The sequence below is a fragment of the Pimephales promelas genome, chromosome 11 (assembly GCF_988280905.1).
Source record: "Pimephales promelas chromosome 11, fPimPro1.hap1.1, whole genome shotgun sequence".
In the NCBI taxonomy this organism is placed as follows: domain Eukaryota; kingdom Metazoa; phylum Chordata; class Actinopteri; order Cypriniformes; family Leuciscidae; genus Pimephales; species Pimephales promelas.
This window is the reverse complement of record NC_142779.1, coordinates 30,699,374-30,720,053: the sequence shown is the minus strand read 5'-3', so window position 1 is coordinate 30,720,053 and position 20,680 is coordinate 30,699,374. Positions and strand designations below refer to the sequence as shown.

The 20,680-nt window shown below is 37.2% G+C and overlaps 1 protein-coding gene across 1 annotated transcript in view; it reads right to left on the bottom strand.

Annotated features, from left to right (window-relative positions):
• The window catches only part of micu1 (mitochondrial calcium uptake 1), a 112,711-nt gene extending 92,248 nt beyond the window's left edge, over positions 1–20,463 (bottom strand). The window contains exons 1-2 of the mRNA XM_039673542.2: positions 20,321–20,463; positions 6,284–6,448 (exon numbers count right to left, since the gene is read on the bottom strand). Coding sequence (XP_039529476.1) covers positions 6,284–6,447 — 164 coding nt within the window. The 5' untranslated portion in view covers position 6,448; positions 20,321–20,463. The remainder of the gene's footprint in view (positions 1–6,283; positions 6,449–20,320) is intronic.
• Between the last annotated feature and the right edge of the window lie 217 nt (positions 20,464–20,680).

The window sequence follows — 20,680 nt, the reverse complement described above, 5'->3', positions numbered from 1 at the left end:
ATTTGGACCTCTCTGTGCATGCTCTTTGAGGTGGTGACCATAGACCTCCATTATATGACTGATAGACAAGAATGGTTTGACCTAGAAATAACAAATAACTTGAAACTACTGCGGAAACAAAGACAGCTACATCTTTAATGCCCTTGATGTAAGCTACAAACATACAAAAAAATTATTTCAAAGTGAACTATCCCTTTAAGGCTGCATTTATTTGATCAAAAATACAGTCAAAACTGTGAAATATTGTGAAATATTGCAATTTAAAATAACGGTTTTCTATTTTTAAAAAGTAATTTATTACTGTGAAGCAAAGCTGAATTTTCAGCATCATTACTCAATTTTTCAGTCAGTGTCACATGATCCTTTAGAAATCATAATAATATGATGATTTGCAGTTCAAGAATAATTTATTATGATACTATTATCAGTGCTGAAAGTCTGGCAATATGAGTGTCTAACATGAGAGCAATATTAGAGACTAATGAGCGATATTGAATACTGTCAAACTCTATTTGCAAAAGTATTTTTTGTGTCCCCTTTAAAGGAAAACAAATCAATTACTGAGAAAAACAACTGTCATTTATTTATACTATTATCAGTGTTGAAATTACCAATGCTGATGCAATATTTTTGCTGCTTAATCTTTTAGTGGATACACTACTATTCAAAAGTTTGGGATTTTATAAAGAGAGAGATACTTTAATCCATCAAGGATGCATTAAACTGATACGATAATTCGATAACTGATAATTGTTACAAAAGAAAAATGCTGTTCTTTTAACGTTCTATTTATCAAAGAATCCTGAAAAAAAAAAAAATCAAAAAAATATTAAGCAGCAAAAACATTTTCAACATTGATGTATAATATGAACCATAAATAACAAACTAAGCACCAAATCATCATATTAAACATTTCTGGAGGACACTGAAAACTGGAGTACTGATGCTGAAAATTCAGCATTGCATCACAAAACTAAATTCTATTTTAAAATATAATAAAAAAAGAAAGTAGTTCTTTTAAGTTGTAAAAATATTTCACAATATTACTGTATGTATTTTGATCAAATAAATGCAGCCTTTGTGAGCATAAGAGACTTCTTTAAATTGTAAAAAAAAAAGTAACCAATAGTTAAATCTAGCAAACCGTGCCTTAATCCAAGGCCTTAATTCTCCATCTAGTAAACTGTTTTTTGTCATGTGTCCTCATACCATTCCTTTTCAGCAATCACACTATAAGTATATAATAATAAAATATCATTGATTAAACTGAAGCAATTTTGATTTGGGCCAGATAACAACCCAGAACAGCCAAGCACAATGTGCTAAAAACCACTCTGAAAACCTTAGCAACACCTTGACATGATGGTTTTGAGTTTTGCATAGGAAAACACCTCTCATTTTTTTCTTTAAGAATGTAAAAATCTAGTTTACTCAGCATTACACATGGTTGTCAAGCTGTCTGTGTGTGTATCTCTAGATGTGTGCCCCATACTAAAAGTCAATGAAGAGTGCAAGGAGGTCAATATCTTCAGGACACAAAGCAGTAATTGGAAAAAAAGGCCTGCTGTTGTGTTGATGGGACGTGTGTTTGACGTGTGAAGGTGTGTATCATAACTCATTATAATGTGACACGGGGAAAATGACTGCACAGACTGAGAACTGAACTGCCACCTCGTCTCATAACTCCTTCATTCTATAGATCACGTCCCAGATGCATTCCTCTATTTTGCTGACATATCAGCTCCTCTATTCATACACACACACCCTGCATTGGACTGGCCTTCACCCAGACTGCAGATATGGGGACACTTCTATTACAACACTTTCTCCTATCCCAGTTTAATATAGCTATACATGTTAGCCATTCATAGGAAGACTTCAACATTTTACAGTCATATTTGTCTGGATGCGCCACCAAATATTAAAATTATGGCCTATACTGATAAAGCGATGTTATGTCTGATAACTGATATTTGGCTAATATTAAAATGGTCAATCTAAACGATCTAAAATAAATAATAATTTTTAAAAACATAAAAGGACACTTAAAATAAAAAGTATAGTCAAGTGAATTTAGGAAACACAGCCGTTTAAAAATTGGATACTCGTTTTAAGACCTAGTGTATTTAAGAACATAGCAATTCAATTACCAATTGGGTCTTATTATGGCCTTTTAAGAAGTCTTAATTTTGTTATTGGGGTGTTCTAGAATTATGTTTTTATGCTTGATTGTTCCAAAAACATTCTTTTTCACACACTTTACAATATTACAGAACCTCTCTCCCCAGTATTGCTTGAACAAATCAATTTCGATTAAGCCCCTCCTTCCGAAATACGAAATGTGCTGTGATTGGTTAGCTGGCCAAGTGTGTTGTGACTGGCACCGCATGTTCTGGAAATGTCCCACCCCTCCATAACTGCGAGTTATTCGCTAATGTATATATGAGGATGGAGTCAATTTCAAAACAATTCAAGCTTGATTCAGACCCCGACAATGTTAACGAACGAAAGGACAGTGCAGAATGGATGTCAAATACGGATTTCACGGGACGTTTCAAAATGGTGTGTTTTCTGTAATTTTCTTATACATTATAAATACGATGTTATCCACCATTTAGTTGTGATATTTGTCGGAAAACTAAGGAAAACGGATCCCAAAACCATGGTTAATTTTCCTGAAAAGCGGTGAACCGTCTTACAAAAGTGAGAGTGATATATCGTGCATCCCAACATTAGGGCTTTCAACTTTAGTCGTTTAGTCGACTAATCAGTGGATGACGTCTTGGTCGACTGACATTATTATTGGTCGACCAGTTGCATTTTTTTATTTATTTTTTTTACCAATAGAAAGAAATTTTCACTGATTTACTCCTTGATATTTATTCCTTTATAAGCAGTTATATATTACTGTATTCTAAATCTAATTAGCATATATATTTTAAATGCTTTAATTTAAGCTATTTTGTAACAGCGCCACAGTTTAGCGCACACACAGAGCACTCGGTTCGCACATGTGGCTGGCTGTGGTGATGCTGCGCGCTCAGTAAGGGATATAGTTTAGCTGTATTCATTCAGTGGACGCAATTGAAAAAAAAACACGCATTGCTTCCATTATGAGCGCGCACACCACGTGCCTACATTTGAAATCGAACTTGAGCGCGCAAAAGACGTGAGCAGTCCCTTTAACAGCCTTATCATGACACTTTACACTTTACGCATATGAAAATAGCCTAAATAATGTAACAAAATGAAAATAAACCTATATGCGGTCCTACAATACAGCCTATTATTATTAGGATTGTTTTTTAGGCTATTTGGGTTTTTTGAGTGTTTGTTTTAAAACGCCTAGATTGGCTGGACAAAAGTTAATCCATAGCTTTGAAAGTAAAGAAGAATATAAAGCCTGTATAAACGGGTACTTTTGTTAGGATTTTTCATTATGCGGCAGATAGCGGTTAGCAGATAGCGTGCGGTATGGTCAGGTGCGCGGTTGTGATTGTCACCACAGACCTAAGACATTGCTCCTCACTTTGCAGTTAAAAAAAAATAAATCACTTAATTTGCAAAGAATTGTATTATTATTATACCTTTATGTATTTTTGATGTTTTTTCATTGTTGTTTTATAAATGCTCTATGACAATTGTTAAAGGGGGGGTTGATTGCGATTTCACTTTTTTCATTTTAAATAGTGTGTAATGTTGCTGTTGGTGCATGAACAGTATCTGCAAAGTTGCAGCGCTGAAAGTTCAGTGTAAGCAGATGTCGTCTTTTAAAAATTAGGAAGTTTAATGCCTACAAAAACGACTGGATTGGGACTACAGCTGGGTTTTAGACGTCACTAACCCATACATTTACATCAACCCCTCCCTCCGGAAAATGCAAAAATGGGCATGGCCATATAGAGTGTGTTATGTTCATACAGCTGTCAGGTCTTCTGTGTTCAGGCTTCCCACGGCCGTTGTAGTTCGTCAACAATGGATACAATTTATGTTTGATTATGTTCCTGAAAATGACGATCGTAATTTAGCTCTCTGTGCTGCGCATTTTACGGAACACAGCTTCCAGAATCTCCACGAATTCAACACCGGATTCAACTAGTGTTGCTTTCGTCAACGAAAATTATGACAAAATGTTGTCGTCAACGAACCTTTATCACGTGACGAAAACGAGACGAGACGCAACGTAAATGCTGGTCGTGTGACGATGACTATAACGAAATGTATAATGCAATATCGTTGACGAATAAAAACGAGACTAAATGTGGTTTACAAAAATAAAAACTATGCTAAAATGTCTCTTCATTTTCGTTGACCAAAACGAGACGAGACAAAATGTTATTTAACGTTACTTCATCTCGTTTAGCCTACTTGCATTATTTTTATGCAGCATTTCTGTTTCCTGTGTCACTTCAGGGGCTGCATCAGATCGCACTGTGCAAACACAGGCGACGTTCACATCCTCGAGCCCCTCTCGCGGCATTATTTAGAAGAAGTAGCTGCGTGAGCGCGATGTATGAGCGCTAATCTATTACTGTAACATGGGTGAGAAAAAATATACGCACTGCAAACGGAGTATGTGTGAAACAGGCGTTAGCATAAACGACAACAAACAAAGATAAGTCTGACACAGAGAAAGGGATTCATCTCTTTCATTTCATCATGCGTGTAGGCTACTTCGAACATGTTTGGTTGGTAAAATAGTATGTTGTAAATTCAATTCAGAGCGTCGGTAACGCTTCCTTTTACAGTCCAGTTACCCATGTAAATATTATGCACTTATTTTAGTAATTACAATTACTGGGTAATAACTAGTACTAACCCTGAAGACCCCTAAACCTACTCCTGTTCCATGTACTTACCTTATATTAGCCAGTACTTTCTAGGTAAGTATACTGTAAGTACACTGTAAGTACTGTACCGTAAAAGGGAAAAGCATTACCAGAGCGTCTTCCGTGTCTGGAATGGATGTATTCTTGAGTCTATAAGGTAACAATAATATAAGAAGATAATAAGAAGATAAGATTGTTTGAAATGGGTTTGGCTAAAAGAAAATTTTGGTTTCGTCTATAGGCTAGCTTATACTAGGCAGGCTACTTATATATTGACTGGGTTAAATAGAATTGCATATTAAATAAATAGAGACTAAAATACAATTCGTTGACTAAAACTAGACTAAAATGTCATCGGTTTTCGTCGACTAAAACTAGACTAGACTAAAAACAGTATGAACGTGACTAAAACTAATAAAAACTAAAATGTCAGCTTGACACAAAGACTACACTAAAACTAAAATTAAAACAGGCCGCCAAAAACAACACTAGATTCAACAAGAAACTGTTACTAAAACATAAATCAGTTCAAAATTTAAAACCAGAGGCAGCAGTTGTTGGGCCACAAACTGTAAGTAGGTTAAGACTTAATCATAAGACTTAATGTTTTATTTTTATCAAATGCCAGCGCTGGCTTTATAGCCACTAGGCTACTAGTTATGCTATTTTGTGTCTACGACAAACGCGTACAAACATTATGGACCTGAATTTTGTATAAGTACTAATGTTTTAAACGTATTTTCATATATATATACTTTATGACGTTATTTTCGATTTGATCAAGCACGTAAACCAATGTCAACGTTTGGTTTATACCTACACATTTGTGTATAACGTTAGTAGCCAGTCAGTGTAAAACAAATGTGTATGAATTTTAAAACATATAGGCAAATTACCATTCAGAAACGTTTTGTAAGAGCCGTGTGTGGTGAGGTTCTGCTTGCCTCTCTTCATCGCCGATTTCTGGGTCTAACTGATTCTGGCTGGACCGGAGCGTATGCACGTTTCGCCAGTAAAGGTAATGGCCGTTAACCTTCCGGACAACGTGAGCTACAGTTTAGCCAATCACAACACACCGGCCCAAACTAACCAATCTGAGCCCACTGCCTGTTTTTGAGGGAGTGGTTTCATAGAATCAGGAAGTCGACCGGTCGTTCAGAGGACAGCGGAGAACGCGGCTGACAATAAAGGTGAAATTTATGAAAAATAAGACTTTAAAAAAGAAAAACCACGAATACATGTTATATTGCACCCCATAAACACAATCATGCAAAGAAAAAAAGCAGTAAACCCCCCTTTAAAAAATATTTAATCAAAACATCCCGTCTTTTTTTTTTCTTGGTCGACTAATCGTTGCGCAGGACAAGACTTTGGTCGACTAAGGATTTCTTTGGTTGACAACAGCCCTACCCAACATATCCATGGACAAGTATATGGTGCACAGTGGTCCATACCTCGTCCACAATAGTCCAGCGCTGGCCGAGATGCCCGTCACCCCCGCCAGGGCGGCCAACATCAGTCTACGCCGCTGATGAGAACGGAAGGCACCGGTGTGATGCCTTCTTGACAACTGCACCATCCCGACGGATGCAGCCGTCAGTGCCCGCAAGCGGTACATACTGCAAAAAGATGGAAAGAGAGAGTGATTATTATGCAAATGATACTTTTAATACAGTATGAGAATTACATCCATGTGCGAATATCTGACACAAATGACATCATTTCAAAAATATAATCAGGGCAGCGAACTAGAGTTATAAACCATCAAGTTAAATGAAAATCATCCAAAGTCGAACAGGCCCATTCCGCCTCTCTTTCATTAGGAGATTTGGGCCAATCTTAAATGGTAAGATATAATGCGATTCTGTCTGAAATTAAAACTGTAAATGGGGGTTCTGGATCTTTCCAGAACACGACATGGATTAGCCTGAATCCCTGCACTAGCACATCTCCCACAACCCTGCGCTTGCACTCCCAAAAAAACTAATTATCCAGAAGTGCAGGAACAAGGCAGATTTTTAACAATGGACTTAAGAAAGCCTTGAATTGAAATGGGGCTTTGAGGCTTTTAGTCCATTTATTTTTGAGGTCATCTTTAAGCTAATGTACTCTTAAACGTTTACAAAACAAACTTTTATGAGATGCAAGTATATCAAATATAAAGTTTTTGTCGTCTGGGCAAACGGTGCAGAAAATGCAAGTGAATGTAAAAAGTATCCACATCACATTTAATTGTACTTAAGTTTTTAAAACAAAAAAAGTAGGGGTGTGACAAGATCTTATGACGATATTTCTCGTCTCGAGTTTGCAAGTTTGTGGCAAAACCTTGCGGTTTGTTTGGGTTTCAAAAACATGCATTTGGAAAACGCATCATGCTTTGCGTTTCATTGCTAAGTGTTGCACTGTTATCTTTTTACACACGTGGAGCCTGTCGCAGCAGCTCAGTTTACAAAGTCCATCTATGCATATGCTGAGAGTTTGGGTTGCTTATAACATTCATCTGGGAACGCAACGTGAAGTATTTGTAACCCGAACCCAGGAGGATTTAAAGGGTTAGTTCACCCAAAAATGAAAATTCTGTCAGTATTTATTCACCCTCATGTTGTTCCAAACCTCTATGTGTTTATTTGTTCTGCTATAGACAAAGGAAGATATTTGGAAGAATGTTTTAATCAAACAGATCTCATTCCCCATTGACTACCATAGGAAAAAATACATACTATGGTAGTCAATGGGGAATGAGATCTGTTTGATTAAAACATTATTCTAAATATCTTCCTTTGTGTTCAGCAGAACAAAGCTCAGTTTACAAAGTCCATCTATGCATATGCTGAGAGTTTGGGTTGCTTATAACATTCATCTGGGAACACAACGTGAAGTATTTGTAACCCGAACCCAGGAGGATTTAAAGGGTTAGTTCACCCAAAAATGAAAATTCTGTCAGTATTTACTCACCCTCATGTTGTTCCAAACCTCTATGTGTTTATTTGTTCTGCTATAGACAAAGGAAGATATTTGGAAGAATGTTTTAATCAAACAGATCTCATTCCCCATTGACTGCCATAGTAGGAAAAATACATACTATGGTAGTCAATGGGGAATGAGATCTGTTTGATTAAAATATTATTCTAAATATCTTCCTTTGTGTTCAGCAGAACAAATAAACACATAGAGGTTTGGAACAACATGAGGGTGAGTAAATACTGACAGAATTTTCATTTTTGGGTGAACTAAGCCTTTAAATTTGAGAATTCATCGCACCCTCGCTTTGAGTTTGCATGTTCTGTCCACATGTTCTTTTTTCAAGAAATTACAGTGGCTTTTGCACTTCTATCGTGAAGAAGTGGCCAAATATCAAAGATTAAGAGGACAGTGGAATTAAATGTTGTTTGGCTGATGTTAAACAAGGACTTGATCAGGCTGAAAAGTGTAACAACAACATTTGTTATGATTTGTAATGTACATAAGTTGATTATGTTTAATATTACATTATAAATTGTAATGATGTTGTTCAATTATTATTAGGGATGCACTGATATGATAACCGATAGTTCTTTATATTTGAAAGCTGATAAATCTAAATCCAATTTTCTTTATTTACAATTTATGAGAGCCTAATTACAAAAACTATTTTTTTACATAATTAAAAAGCCATGTCCTAAGCACTTCAACATAAATCAAACATGTACAGTAGCCTAGTTTGAAGGTTTTACAATTAATTTTACACTACTATGGCCAACTGTCCTTATAAAAAATAAAATAAATAAATTGCCTTCGAAATAAATAAAAAGATGCCTAAATAATGCAAACAAGTCATTGGACAACATTACTTGCCTATAAAAAAATGAAAATGCATATGCCATGGATAAATAAAATTGAATAGCCTCCGCACAGACGATTCATGAAAAGATTTAATTAAACAATAGGAATGTGAGATATTATTAATATAATGCATTTTTTTAAAGAAACGTCTAAAATGAGCATTACCCTTACAAATAATGGCATTGAGCTGCATGCACTGAATGAACAACGGGAAACTAAAGGGCTTTGTTAGCAGGTTAACCAACTCTCAACCAAATGCATCATAAATGAACAACATAAACATAATATTAGAACTTAATGACACGAATGCACAAGTGAACTTGAAGTAATGTGCTAGTCAGGATGTGTAATCCTATTGTGGATGTGCTAATCCTGTAACAATGCACTAAAACACCAACCCAATGCACAGTTCACTCTATATAATTTTATGACGGTCTCAATTATAGTTAGAAATGTTGTGCATTGAACTGAGTGCACTGCATTACACCAGTAAACTGAAGTGCTTTGCTAAGGGATTATTTAACTCAACAAAACGCATGACATCAGATAAGTTGTAAATTGTAATCAGATATTTACACAACATAAACATACTACTACAACTTTGAGATATTGACTAGTAATGTAAAATGAATAAATATACAGATATAATGGCCAAAATATATTGTGCATCCCTATACACTCACCTAAATGATTATTAGGAACACCTGTTCAATTTCTCATTAAAGCAATTATCTAATCAACCAATCACATGGCAGTTGCTTCAGTGCATTTAGGGGTGTGGTCCTGGTCAAGACAATCTCCTGAACTCCAAACTGAATGTCAGAATGAGAAAGAAAGGTGATTTAAGCGTGACATGGTTGTTGGTGCCAGACGGGTTGAGTATTTCACAATCTGCTCAGTTACTGGGATTTTCGCACACAACCATTTCTAGGGTTTACAAAGTATGGTGTGAAAAGGGAAAAACATCCAGTATGCGGCAGTCCTGTGGGCGAAAAAGCCTTGTTGATGCTAGAGGTCAGAGGAGAATGGGCCGACTGTGTTCAAGCTGATAGAAGAGCAACTGAAATAACCACTCGTTACAACCGAGGTATGCAGCAAAGCATTTATAGGAAAAAGAGGCTACAATCTGCAAGAGCTCACCAAAATTGGACAGTTGAAGACTGGAAAAATGTTGCCTGGTCTGATGAGTCTCGATTCTGATGAGTCAGAATTTGGCGTAAACAGAATGAGAACATGGATCCATCAGGCCTTGTTACCACTGTGCAGGCTGGTGGTGGTGGTGTAATGGTGTGGGGGATGTTTTCTTGGCACACTTTAGGCCCCTTAGTGCCAATTGGGCATCGTTTAAATTCCACAGCCTACCTGAGCATTGTTTCTGTCCATGTCCATCCCTTTTATTACCATGTACCATCCTCTGATGGCTACTTCCAGCAGGATAATGCACCATGTCACAAACCTGGAATCATTCCAAATTGGTTTCTTGAACATGACAATGAGTTCACTGTACTAAAATGGCCCCCACAGTCACCAGATCTCAACCCAATAGAGCATCTTTGAAATGTGGTGGAACGGGATCTTCGTGCCCTGGATGTGCATCCCATAAATCTCCATCAACTGCAAGACGCTATCCAATCAATATGGGCCAACATTTCTAAAGAATGCTTTCAGCACCTTGTTGAATCAATGCCACGTAGAATTAAGGCAGTTCTGAAGGTGAAAAGAGGTCAAACACAGTTTTAGTATGGTGTTCCTAATAATCCTTTAGGTGAGCGTATATTATTGCCTCACTGTATTTATTTTTCTATTTTTATTAACACAAAATTAACCCATTTACTCGATTAATCATGAAAAATACCAATTGATTATACTCAATTACTAAAATAATTGTTAGTGACAGCACTAGATTACTAAAACATTTCTAATCATTGTTTGCATTGCAGGTGGTTTTAGAATATTGCCTCATCTCTAAAGTAACCCAATATTGTGAATCATGTATCGTCTCGTCAGCTATTAGTGCATCGTCACAGGCACAGCCCTAGTAAAAAGTAAACTGATGCGGGGAGGAGATCCAGTCAGATGATTAAGTAAAATGTTATTTTTAACAGCAGACCGTCAAATAATAAATGAAGAGAAAAATGAATTCATCCATAATCAGGATTAATAGTATAATTAAGAACCATAAATTAACAGTTAAAATCACTTCTAATATTTCTAAGCAAAATATTATTAAAACACTCAGAGTATAATATTCATGCCTAAATGTCTGAGTGTGAGGTAAGACTGACCTGTACACAAATTGATCTCCTTATTATAAAGTTCCTTATAGGAACAAAGCTAAGTTCCTCTTATCATATCGCATCAAGCAGACACACGAGACACAAACATATCTAGTTTTCAAGTTTCCACACTCTGAGGTGTAAGCCCGTACGCTGCAAGATGTTTAGCAAAGATAACATTTTATTCTGAGACATTCAAGCCTTTGTGGTCCATCTATTGGAAACGTATCGATTTGCGCCATCCTCTAAACAGCAAGCTACAAAAGTTCACCCCAATCAATCAGCATTTAACAATTACTGTGAGGAAAATTTGAACACCCTGCTATAATGCAAGTTCTCCCACTTAGAAATCATGGAGGGGTCTGAAACGGTCATCGTAGGTGCATGTCCACTGTGAGAGACATAATTAAAAAAAAAAGAAAATCACAATGTATGATTTTTTAAACAATTTATTTGTATGATACAGCTGCAAATAAGTATTTGAACACCTGTCTATCAGCTAGAATTCTGACCCTCAAAGACCTGTTAGGCCCTGTTAACACGAGAACGCTCGCGGGTGAAAACGTACAAATATTTTATCGGATGTGCCTTTCGTTTACACGGCGACTGTGTTTTTGAGGCTTAACTGGGACTGGGCCGCCATGCTATATGATAAACATAAGATATATAGATATTTTTTCTGCTTCACCAAACATGTTTCTTAGCTTTAGAAATAGACAGATAAAACCAAGAGGCCATGTTTAGATCTAAATATTAGCAAGCTACTTTTTTATCTTACCTGTTCAACATCTAAAAATTCTCAAAATTACACTTAAGTACAGTAACAACAACCAATTCTTAAGTGCTTTTTCATCTCTGTTAAGACAGAGTTTTAAAACAGGATATATGCATTTATTTAAACAGACAAAATGGAGGAACAGTGGGGAGTTGCTTTACATCGGACCAGACAATTTTCAGCCTTTTTCAAATCACATCACAGCACCGACTGTAACCATTAGCTTAATATGCTATAATGCTATTTAGGTTAGCAATGGACTTACGAATCGAACGTTATTCGAGCTCTTCTGGAACTCATCACTCTCTTCAGAAAGCTATATCTGAAATAATAGGCCAAACAATATGAGGACACTGTGTCTAAATGCACCATATTTGATTCAAGGGCTAAAGAACTGTTCACATTGGTATATTCACCACAGAATGCTACTAAATGGCTTCAGAAAACTTGGAGATAGGCACAAAAGCTCTTCACTCTCTTCAGAAAGCTATATCTGAAATAATAGGCCAAACAATATGAGGACACTGTGTGTAAATGCACCATATTTGATTCAAGGGCTAAAGAACTGTTCATATTGGTATATTCACCACAGAATGCTACTAAATAGCTTCAGAAAACTTGGAGATAGGCACACAAGACATATGGACCATTTAGGATACTTCTATGGTGCTTTGTATGTGTTTTTCGACCAAAGCCGCATCCATCTCCATTTACTGTTATTATATGGAAAAAATAAGACATTCTTCAAAATTCCACCTTTCAAAACATATTTCACAATCACAACATGGGTCTGAGTATATGAAAACTCATGACTTTTCATTTTTGGGTGAACTGCTCCTGTGATGGCAATAACATATTGCAGTCAAACAGTGTACATAACAACTTTTGATTGAAGCTGCAGGATAGCTCTTGAGACTTGTGATTTTCAATCTTCTATGCCAATTTTGTCAGACTCCCCCACATAAACAATCCAGCATCTGCTGATTTTTCCTTGAAATGAGCTACTTATGTCATTCACAACTTTTGACATCCAAGTGTAGGCCGAGAGGGACTGGTAAATCTCTCGTTCGTAGGAAGGCAAAAGCTCCGTAGAGGCTAGAAGAGCCACCTGTCCGTTTTCCAAAATGGACTGTAGTTTGATTGAGGTCCTGAATCAGCAGAACATAATGAGAGTGGGAGCGCTACATGCTAATTGGAGTGAGCGCTTGTGCGTGACATTGCAGACTGATGGCACTGGTCTCTGGGGCGGAGGACATTGGGTCCGAGCAGAACTCTTCAAACAGAGCGGATACTGCATTAGCCCAATAAACACCCTAGTGGGTTCTATCAGAGAGAAAGCAACTGGTTTAAGACTTCCTGAAGAACAATTTATGTGAGGCTTCACATTGTAAGGATTTGGTTATGGTCATTAGTATGTTATTAATGTAATATTTGCACAGTTTAATTGTAATTACAATGAGCTTTTCATTAAAAATGTTACTTCCAATGGGAGTGGAAGGTGGTGTACAGTAGTAGACAAACCATTTGGACAGCAAATAACCAACAGTGTGATTACTAGTGATGAGTAAAATAATAGATGCCCCAGCCACGTTTAAGCCCAAAGACTGGACGCACTTCTGCTTTCTTACCACTGATGGGACAAACAAAATCGTCAATTTTAGCCTACGCGATATACAGAAACTGCCTTTTCACGGTCATTTTGTCTTCATAGTTTTACAGATAATGTGATGTATCATTATAGGATGATTGTCTAGCAATCGCAGAATTGCTGTATCCTGATGGTATCGTAAAGTATAGTGAGGAACTACCCTGTTATTACCACCCCAACTGAGTGTCAAGATCAAATAAGCCTCTTGAAATATAACATAATATAATTTTTTATAACAAGACAAAGTTGTACAATGTGATGTGGTGCAGCTGCCAAAAAAATTGTCAAAATCGTATAGTTAATTGACCTCAACACATGCATTTCAATTTGACAAATTTCTCTTTCTGGAAAACTGACCAAAAATATTGATGACTCAAGTTGGACTAACAAATACTTTTGTCCCATCAAATGCTCTCTCGAAGGAGAATGTCCTTCCCTGTGAACATAACTAGATCAAGTACATGATGAAGGAAAAACGGGCAAATTGTGTAAGATAATATATGAGATGCCATGCCAAGTGCCTCATTTAGATAGATTACCATTGCTTTCCTTAACATTAACCTTCACAGTTCATGGAGAATCAACTGAGTGGTGAATGTGATAATACAAGTTAGTCAAATAACAGCAGTTTCACAAGAGTATGCAAATGCTTAATGACAGTTCATAAGGTTTCAAGTTCATCCACACATTCAAATATAAGATTAACTAACAGAACATCAGCAGTCTTTTCAGAAAGCTGAATTATCCACAATTGATGTTCTGTGAAACAGGATATTTGATTCTTAGTCGGCTCCATTACAGTTGCGCTCATTCCAACTTGTAAGCTAGGTTGTATTTTGGACAGTAATTCAACTACAGGTTTGGAACAACTTGAGGGTGAGTAAATGATGGCAGAATTAAAATGTTTTGTTGAACAATCCCTTTAACTAAAGTATACAAATGTATCTATAGCCTTGTTCAGACTATAAGTCCAAATTAGGGCTTCATGATTAATCGCAAATTAACATGAAATCTCACTTAAACCGATTTGGCGTATTGCGAATCGCGATTATTTTTCATACGCAGCTTGTCAGTAAAGCACGGCTCTGTGATCAATAGTAAGTGCTGCTCTATCTGAAAGCACTGTGAGTTTGAGTCGCTTATAACGTGCATTTGATAAAATCAACACACGTCAAACATCTTCCCAAACATGAGAAGCATTTACGAACCTCTTGTCCAACAAAAAACAACATTTAATGACATGTTTTTACTCCAAACTCAATTCAAAACGACAGTCGAGCATTCTACTGTGAGAGGATTTGGCTTCTTCTTACACAGAATAAGGCAGTCGTGAGTTTATTAGTCATGTTACGGTTTCAATCTTCTGTTTATTCAGCTACAGATAGTATGATGCCCATATAGGGATTTCCTGGAATGATGTGTCATTTACTTCTCCTGGGTATGTTTGGAGATTCTGTGAGCCTTTGCCAAATCGCGTTCGGTTTCATTTTGATTAATCATGTAGCCCAAGTCCCAATCTGTTTTTTTGTGCATATCCGATTGAAATCCGATCAGATTTAGCAAGTGTGAACAGCAACAACAACAAAAAAATGGATTTTTAAAATCTTGAAATCTTATTAAAATCACATTTCTGGAAATCTGTTTCAGTCAGACCACTCGGATCATATTTCGCATGGTTTGGTGACTGACGCCACATAAAATGTAAAGTCAGACGTCGTTATAGGAAACATGCTGAAAGTCACTTAAGAAAGGTTGTGTTGTTGCAAAGTGCCAGACGAGTAGAAAATGACAATATAACAGAGTAGCGGTGTCAAGCATTCGATTACATTTTCGATTCAAATGTAATTATTTGAATGTGAATTATTATTTATTATTATTAATTAGTGAATTATTTGCGGATAGATTATTTTATAATAAAGAGACATCCACTATTGCATTGCATTTTGGGGCAGAGCAATGAAGTGTGTTTGTTTGGATTTTTTTCACTTACTAAGTGTTTCTCAGAAATCGAAATGTTGTTTCTTCTGTGAATCACCAAAGAATATATATTGAAAATCAGGTACTATTTGTGTACAACAGTGTGTACTACAAAACGCTAAGACATTTTTCAAACAATAATTTTTGTGCGTTTCACAGAAGGAAATGTGGCCGATTAGTAAGGCCAATTATCTCAATGTTTTAAAAAGCAGCCTGAACATTCAACAAAACATCTTTTCTGTACCACAGAAGAAATAAAGTTACAGGGGATTGGAAACACACCAGACCACTGGCAGGAAAAAAACTTTGTAACACTTAAGATAAACTGCAGTTATTTTGCGCCCAATTGGTTGAGCAAAATTCCTCCATGGGTTTGAAACTTTGAGATTCCCAAACTGTTCTATTCAAAGAGAACTCTTTAACCTTGCTTCTCTGCAATCTACAACAGAACTGCAGCAGTCTGGGATTTCACATATCTAGTGGCAATCTGGTATCAGCTTCTCTCTATGCACCAGTGAACAGCCACAAGCCTCTCAGATAAGGTTCTGCCAGGGATTGCACCAACAGGAGACATCGGGGCCAACTTCACAGGCAGCAGAGGACAAACTTGACTAAGGACCAACATTGTTCCCTATCTGTCAGTCACTTAGACGTGGTGTTGACGACTGCACTTGGGAGCCCCAAACACTTTGATACTTTGAAAAAAGGCCAAATAGAATTGGCAAGTGAAATTTGCATGCCACTCCCTCACATATACAAATATAAAGCGTGCATCACTCATTGAGATTTGTTCTTCGGAGCTGAGAGTATCATCCCTCTACATGAGCTAATTTTATTCACCTCTAGGAGAAGAGAGTTGCAAGTGTTAAGCCACATTTTGGTTTGTCTCCAAGCATTGTCTCCTGATGTCCTGATATCCTGTCTCCAAGGATAAGTGCAGAGAATTCCCCCGGGCACCTTAGCAACATAACAATAGCTTTCCTCTAAAAGAGCAAACACACACATGAGCGTCTTTTTAAAGATGCAACTCTGCCTGTGTCTCTGGATGCAGTCGATATCTTTCAGCCTCAGACGGTCTCAAGTGTTTGGGTCTCAGCCACAATGAGACAGCATTTGTGGATGGCACATGTCCTCATTGCGAGAACGTGACAATGGCATCGTTGCCGGATGGAATCTTCCCAGAATCCCGTCCATGGCCTGTGAGTTCACTTTGTCTCTAACGGCAAAGGCTTACAGTGCAGCTGGACAGGCTGCCTCCCCCCTGCATCCCATGGCCATCCTGCAGGTCCATCAGGCCAAAGCTCTGAACGAAGGCAGTCCTGAGCCAGGATTGATGTAGGAACTGCAATTGACTTCACTCTACGAGCAACGCAGGGCATGGCGCAGGCTCTTACCCTGGCGATGTCCACCACGGTGGTCCAGGAGCACCATCTCAGGAGTGCCACCTACAGGCCACAAGGTTGTCTGCTTGTTGCCGAGGGTGTCCGCCTGCGGCTGCCACATCAGCTCTGCTACTGCTTTAACCTCAAAATGATCATTTCTCTAGTGCCACTCATGCAAGTTGGTCCCTCCAGCCAAGATGAAGAAGGGTTTTGACAGGGTTTACTTTATCGTACCAAATAAAGTAAGAGGTTTGTGACCAATCTTTGAAACAAGCCCAGCACAAGCTCCCGCATAAGATGTTAACGCAGAAACGCATTCTGACATGCGTTCGCCAGCAGGATTGGTTCACAGCAACAGACCTGAAGTATACGTATTTCCATGTCAAAACAGTACAAGGTCCTCCCTTTTGGGCTGCCCGTGTCACCTCGTGTCTTTATGAAACTCACACAGGCTACTCTTGCCCCGTTAAAGCAAATGGGCATTTGCATTCTCAACTACCTCGACGACTGGCTGTTCTTCCTTCACGTCTATTGCGAAACTACGGCCAGTTGATATTCTCAAAACTACGGCCAGTTGATAATACCTAGAATATCAAAATGGACTGCTGGCGGTAGATCCTTTTCCTATTTAGCACCAAAACTTTGGAACAGTCTTCCTAACATTGTCCGGGAAGCAGACACACTCTGTCAGTTCAAAGCTCGATTAAAGACACATCTCTTTGCCCTAGCATTCACATAATACATTATCGACTTAAATAATTCAATGTTAATAATTTCATAGATTTGGTCAGGCGGAACTGGGAACACTTCCCTTAAATCCTGATTACTCGATACATCATAAGAAGAATGGAATCTATGCTAATTTTAGTGTCTTCGTTTATCCCAAGGTTTTCCCGCCGCATGCCGGATCTAGGCCGTATCCAGATCTGATGAAGGACCTTCGCCTGGACCGATGACAACGCAGTCCTGAAGTCCTGAACTAGCCTCTCCCTATGGATGATTCATTCCATTCTACAGATAAAGTGTTGCGGAAATTAGGGTTCACGTACCAACCCCGAAGTGATAAAATGAAATAAAATTCTGCATCAAAATGTATAGGCAAGACAAGTAGTTTGTTTTGGCATGGTTTGTAGGGAATTACAAACCTGCGCACATATATTCAAACACACATCTATAGAATCAATTCTTAAAGCGCATGTGAACGCCATCAGCGTTTATCACAGGTTTGTGTTTAAAGTCCGTTTAGAGAGAAGTCTGTTTTTTTCATCTTAGCCCTGATTTAATAACAAATGATCATTTCAACAGAAGTGAATCAATCAAAACTAACTTTACCTGGAAAATAACATTATTCAAGAACCACTATGAAACCAAACCAATCTGTTACTTTAAATTAGGCTATATTAAGTTTATCTCTGTAAAGCTGCTTTGAAACAATCTACTTTGTTAAAAGCGCTATATTAATGAGGATGACTTGGCTTGACTAAATATTAAAAAGCATTTATAGCATAATGTTTTTTTTGTTTGTTTGTTTGTTTTTTGATGAAATCAATGATTGCTTTAATAATAAAAATAAAATTAAAAATGTAAAAAAGCCTGCATCACCAAGTCAGCAAAAGTAGGGGTGTAACAGAATATCGTGCCACAATATATCGCAATATAAAAATTCAACAATAAGTATCGTGGATAGTTCCCCAAAAATAAAAATACTGTGTGAGAAAAAACAAATTTTTTTTCAGAGTTTTAGTGTACATACTAGTGCTGTAGCGGCGCGTCGATGACGTTGATGATTCGACGTCAAAATTGCGTCGACGTCATATTTTTGCGTCGACGCTTCTTTATTTATTTAATTTTTGCATGTTCCCGGCGGTACAGCTTGCCACACACACGTGGGAGACCGAAACATTGCAGAATAGAGGACGAAGACAACTAGAAGTGAATGTGCTATCCATTAAATGAATCACACACAGTAAACAAACCCTTAAGAAAAAAAATAAAAAAATATTTTAATAACACGGTTTTGGCGGTTGTAGAGTTATGATGGTGTTCAAATACATAATATTAGACTACGTTAGCCAGCTTATAGTATCTTGATTCAGTATGCTAGTATTTATTTGAGATTGTTTTTTTATTAATTGAGCAGCAGAAAAAATATTCTTTATATTAGTCGTCCAATTAGTCATTAGATTAGTCGACTAATCGATAAAATAATCGCCCAATTACTCTTTTAGTTAATAATCGTTTACCCCAGCCCTAGTACTTACTACATTAAACTAGTATGTATAATATTGATTATATAATAATGCGATTGGGGAATATTTGTGGGTCCTGATAAGGTCAAATTTATGCAACCAGTAAAAAGCAGCCGACATTATTTTAAATATATCTAGTCAGTGAAAGCGTGCAAGGCAAGCATATTCATCTACAATAACGCAGTATTTTCAGCTTCAGAATCATGAATATTTTTATTGTCCTTGGGTTACAAGCACCAAGTCCAAGCCTATTCATTTAAACCCACAATGTAATATCCAAGTTAGCATTTTAAATCAACAGGTTTGTTAACCTTTTACCATATGTCTTGGAGTATCGCAATAATATATATCGTATTGTGAGTTCAGTATCATTATATGTATCGAATCTTGAAATGAGGGTATCGTTACACCCCTATGCAAAAGCCTACAAAATACCCCTTGTTCTCCCCTTGTTACACCCCTGTTGTCTTCACTGGATATCAGAACATATTGAAAAGCACTACATAACTTTAAGATAAAATTTTAATCTTATAAACCCAGAACAAATGTAAGGATATACTGCATTATAGCAGGGAATAAAAAGTTCAAATTTTAGCTAAAGGAAAACATAATAACATAACAGTCTATAATTTTCGACTGGTAAAATAATTAAAAAAATATGTAACATTGTCTATCTGAGAAAGTATCTCATCATTTTATATCATTTTAACCCTATAATCGTTAACTTGTGGCAATGAGTTCTACACGAATGTTACTGTAACCTCTAAACTACAACGTAAACAAACCAAACACATATACGTTAACTGTAAACACAAAAAAAGTAAAATGGTATTATGAGATACGATATTCATAACAGACATGTCAGCACTATCGGAACAAAAATGTGTTTGTCAACAAGACAATAATGCCTTTAAATGTGGTGGGGCAAACGACGACGACGACACTGCTTTACAAAAAAATAAAACAGGGTCATAGGCAAATATTAGTCTCTTATCAACATGGACACATTATAGAAGCTTTAAAATACCGAGAGCTTGCAAAATATGAGGCAGAGTTTATGATGAGCTTTAGCATGTGGATGAGCAGAGGCGTTGCGCAGCTGGAGCATTAGCATCAGCTACACGAGTGCAGCTATAACTGCTTTCTTTTCAGTGATAACCTGTAAGACGACATTCAACTGCATGTCTATTTGTAATTATGGCCATTTCAATTGTAGTATGGTCATGCAGGTACGATTATTCACGTATAGACAGGCCACCTAACGTTATCTGCAGACAGACTGACTCTGGCTATATTCGCTATCCCCTGTGGCTGTCTGTCTCTGTCAGTGGTGTGAAAGTGATCAGGTCTGATCATACTCACTCTGACACTTCAGGCGATCTCAGTAAAAGTCCTTTAAGGAAGATGTTTTCAGTGAAAGCTTCAGATTCCCCTCCGATTCTCCTTTAACGTGAGTAGCGTCCGATTTCTAATGAAGTTCCGCGTCTACGGAGGCCGAACACAAACATAACTCAACATAAACGTCAAAAGAGCCTCCTCCTATTTCCATCGTCTCCTTTGCTGGATCTCCCTTCTGTTTGTAAACACAGGTTTGCATGGGCGAGGTCGTGTTTTTGTGTATGTGTCATATAATTCGAGTCTTCTGGAGGAGTATTTATGAATCAATACTTTTAAAAGTGTGACTGAAAGATAGGGTCATTGCAAGTAAATAGATAGACACCT